General features: G+C 32.9%; 1 protein-coding gene across 1 annotated transcript; it reads right to left on the reverse strand.

Moving 5' to 3' along the window:
- Positions 1-2051: 2051 nt before the first annotated feature.
- LOC116015755 (transcription factor bHLH162-like) lies at positions 2052-2725 on the reverse strand. Its single transcript, XM_031255927.1, has 2 exons — positions 2597-2725; positions 2052-2354 (listed from the first exon to the last, which is right to left on the reverse strand). The coding sequence occupies exons 1-2, from the start codon at positions 2723-2725 to the stop codon at positions 2052-2054; spliced, it is 432 nt and encodes a 143-aa protein (XP_031111787.1).
- Positions 2726-3642: the final 917 nt, after the last annotated feature.

Genomic DNA, 3642 nt, shown 5'->3' on the forward strand with positions numbered 1-3642 from the left:
TATACTAAGTTGTTTTTTTTTTTTTGGCTAAAGACCTTGTAGTCAAGTGGCATCCGGTGTCCCTATTAACACATCACATGAATGATGGGAGTGGGCTTGAGTTTCAGTGGAGATAACTATTGACTCGTTGTGCTTTAGGTTGAGAACTACTTAAAAAAAAATACTAAGTTGTTTTGTTGGCGCCGAGAAAATGGCTTTTCCACAAATTAAATGAGAACATACCGCCCTTTGTACCATTTTGTTTCTTTCTTCCATCAGCAATATGGACAAAAGAGGCAGAGAGGGTGTCAGACTGTCAGTATGAAACAACTTCAGCAGACACTATACAAAACACTTTGGCAGCAGTTTTTTTTTTTGTTTTTTTTTTTTGTTTAGTACTATCCGCCTATCAGCATTGGAATTTGAATTTGCAACATCTCATCTAGAAGAGTCACAGTTATAATCCTCGACCACAAGATTTTTGACGCAACAGTTCCTATACTCCACGATCTTTGTTTGATCGATCATCATTCTACGTGGCATATGATGTCAATATTATGCTAACATTATCTTAGCCAATGTACTCATTTGCAAGATGAATTGACATGCCACATGATTTTTCCTTAATTGCTAGCCATCAACCCAAATAGAGGATAAGATTAATCCGTAATTTTAGAGGAAGCATTGTTTTCACTATAAAATAGAAAAACATGTTAAAGTATATAGACTTTAGAGTAACACTTGATACTATCAATTCTTTTTCATTTTCTTTTTTAAAGCAAATAACCTTATTATTAATAAAAGTTTGGGCAGAAAACTACACAGAAGATTTTATTTTTATCAATAGTATAGATTATATATTAAATATTAATATTTATGAATATATTTAATCAATTATAAGATTATTCAATATTACTTGCGGGGGGTTCGCAGATTGCCTAAACCAGTGGGTGCAAAGTGGTTGTTGCATGATCTTCCTCGACGCCTACCTGTGTGCCATCTACTTCGAATATACCAGTTTCCGATTCTATCTAGCTAGATGGAAGAATCAGTTATGGTACATGGTGAATTGAAGACACGACGGGAGAATGAACAGGTTGGTGCTCAGATTCAGGTCAATGATATTAGTATGATTGAGAAAGAAAGGCAAAGGATCAGCTTAGATATGGGAACTTAAAAAATTGAGTAAAGTTTTCAAGTAATAAGGCAGTCGTTATACCGTGGACCATAGTCCATAATGCATTGTGCATCATGGGTCATAGCTTATTCTGCAGTTGTGTTGCAAGGGAACTGCAATTGCGGAGAACAGAGGCCGTTTCATCCATTTGGAATTGCAGTTGTGTTTTAACTGATGAACGGCCTCTGTTCTGCACAGCTGCGGTTTCAGTTCAGCACAAACGCAGTATCAGTTCAACACAACTACAGTATCAACGATAGCCATGACTATGGTCCACAATGCATTGTGGATCATGGTCCAAAGTATCATTTGCGGTAATAAGGATGATTTAAAGTCTCTGAAATATATATATATATATATATATATATATATATATATATATATATATATATATATATATAATCATTTTATGTGCCCGGTGTCGGTTCAATTAACGAGGTTTGATCAAAGTTATTTACAATTTAATTTTTTATAATATTAAGTTTAAAATTAGTATATAAAATTCATATATTTAGAAATTACATTCAAAGTAGTATTAAACAAAAGAAAAATTATTAGAAAAAGTTCTAATAGAAATAAGTAAAGAAGAAATAGTTTGTTTGACAGTACTTTAACAAATGAATAGTGTAGGACAGATAAAATGAAACTAAGAGAGTATGTATATTATGATTACATAAAATCTGCAATATGGTGTCTTATAGGTGTTGCTCATTATTCTACAAAATCATATGAGGTTAGAAATAAAGTTGTTCAACCGTTCTTGCACTCGAATGGTATCCATTCCAATTCTGGGTGAAAAAGCCTATCCAACAAAGATCAAGAAAAACAATTAACGTCGGCGACCAAACAACTATAGATATATGAATCATGCAATTAACCAAAGAACTATAGTATACTAAACCTTGCAAATAATTGTATGGTAGATTTTGAGACCCACAGTGGAGTCGGTTGCACTCACAACTTCTGCGCCTTCCTCTTGAAGAATCCGAAACACTTCATGCATCTTCATCACCTCCTTCTTCTCCAATCCATACACTATGTTTACCTCCAAACTTTCACCTCTCTCACTTTCACTCACGTCTATTAAGACGGGTAATTGTAGGCTATCCTTTCTTGCTTTCAGCTCATTAACGTTGCTCTCTAGTTGTTTGATGTAGTTAGTGGCATGATCCAACACGTCAAAGGCCGGAGATTTTTCCTGTACGTCCACAACAAATCATTAATTAATTAATTAATTAATTAATTAACCTCAGTTTTAAAACACGATCAAATGAGAATATTGGTCTGTACGTGCGAATGTGCAGTGGGAACTGTATAATAAGGTATTCCAAGTGACACAATCAGACATTACAATATACACAATCCAAAATTGCAAAAATAATTACAAGAAGAAAGTGTTTTTTTTAAGATGCACAATCACTTATCCATACGAAAGCATACTAGAGATTTTTCACGGGGAACGAGAGAGGCGAGGCAACCATAAAGGCCTTTCATTTGCTGCCGCCGATGTTTCTCCGTCAAATGCCGGCGAGGTTTGGGTGGCAGTAAACTACTGCAGTTTGGCTGCATGTTTTGGGCTTGGTAAACGCGTTTTTTATTTTTATTTTTATTCCTTTGTAAGATTGATCAGAAGCACATACCTACGCAATACATGCTCGCTACGCTGCATATGTATATATAGGCGAGCAGACGATAAAGACCTCGGAACAGCATTCATTTTTTCCTTAACCGGCTTCGCTGGATTCACACCACACCTGTCGGTTAGACTCATTGTAAGACAATAACGGTATTTTTGGTCAATGAATGAGTTATTCCTCCTGTAAGGAAATAGCAATTCTAAGAGATGGAGGACAAAAAATGTCATACCACAATAATGTTAGATCAATAGGGATGTTTTGAAAATAAAAAAAAAAAGACTAAAATTTGAAATGACACATATAAATCTATGATCAGAAAAGGAAGTTGATCTAATATTTAGAATTGAACAGTGTTTTTGTATTTAACGTCATTTAGCAATTTCAAGGGATAAAGGAGAAAAAAGCCATACGACAATAATGTTAGGACTAGCGGAGATGTTTTTTTTTTTTTTTTTTTTTAAAAAAAAAAATTAAAATTTGGAATGACATATATAAATCTAAAACCAAAAAAAGAAAATTGACCTAACACTTAGAATTGAACAAAAATGTTCTTGTATTTAAAGCCATTAGAACGATTTTATTAACGAATGACAAAAAATTGTCATGTCACAATACTACTAGGACCAAAAAGGGATGTTTTGAAAAAAAAAAAAAAAGACTACAAGTATTGGACTAATACTTATAAATCTAAGACTAAAAAAGAAATTAACTCTATTACAAAAATTTGTAATAAATTTGTAATATTTAAGAAAAAGACCAAGCTCTACAAGTGGGCTAATACTTATTATTATTATTATTATTATTATTATTATTATTATTATTATTATTATTTGTATACGAGTAATTTTG

Source organism: Ipomoea triloba, chromosome 4 (assembly GCF_003576645.1).
Source record: "Ipomoea triloba cultivar NCNSP0323 chromosome 4, ASM357664v1".
Lineage (NCBI taxonomy): Eukaryota > Viridiplantae > Streptophyta > Magnoliopsida > Solanales > Convolvulaceae > Ipomoea > Ipomoea triloba.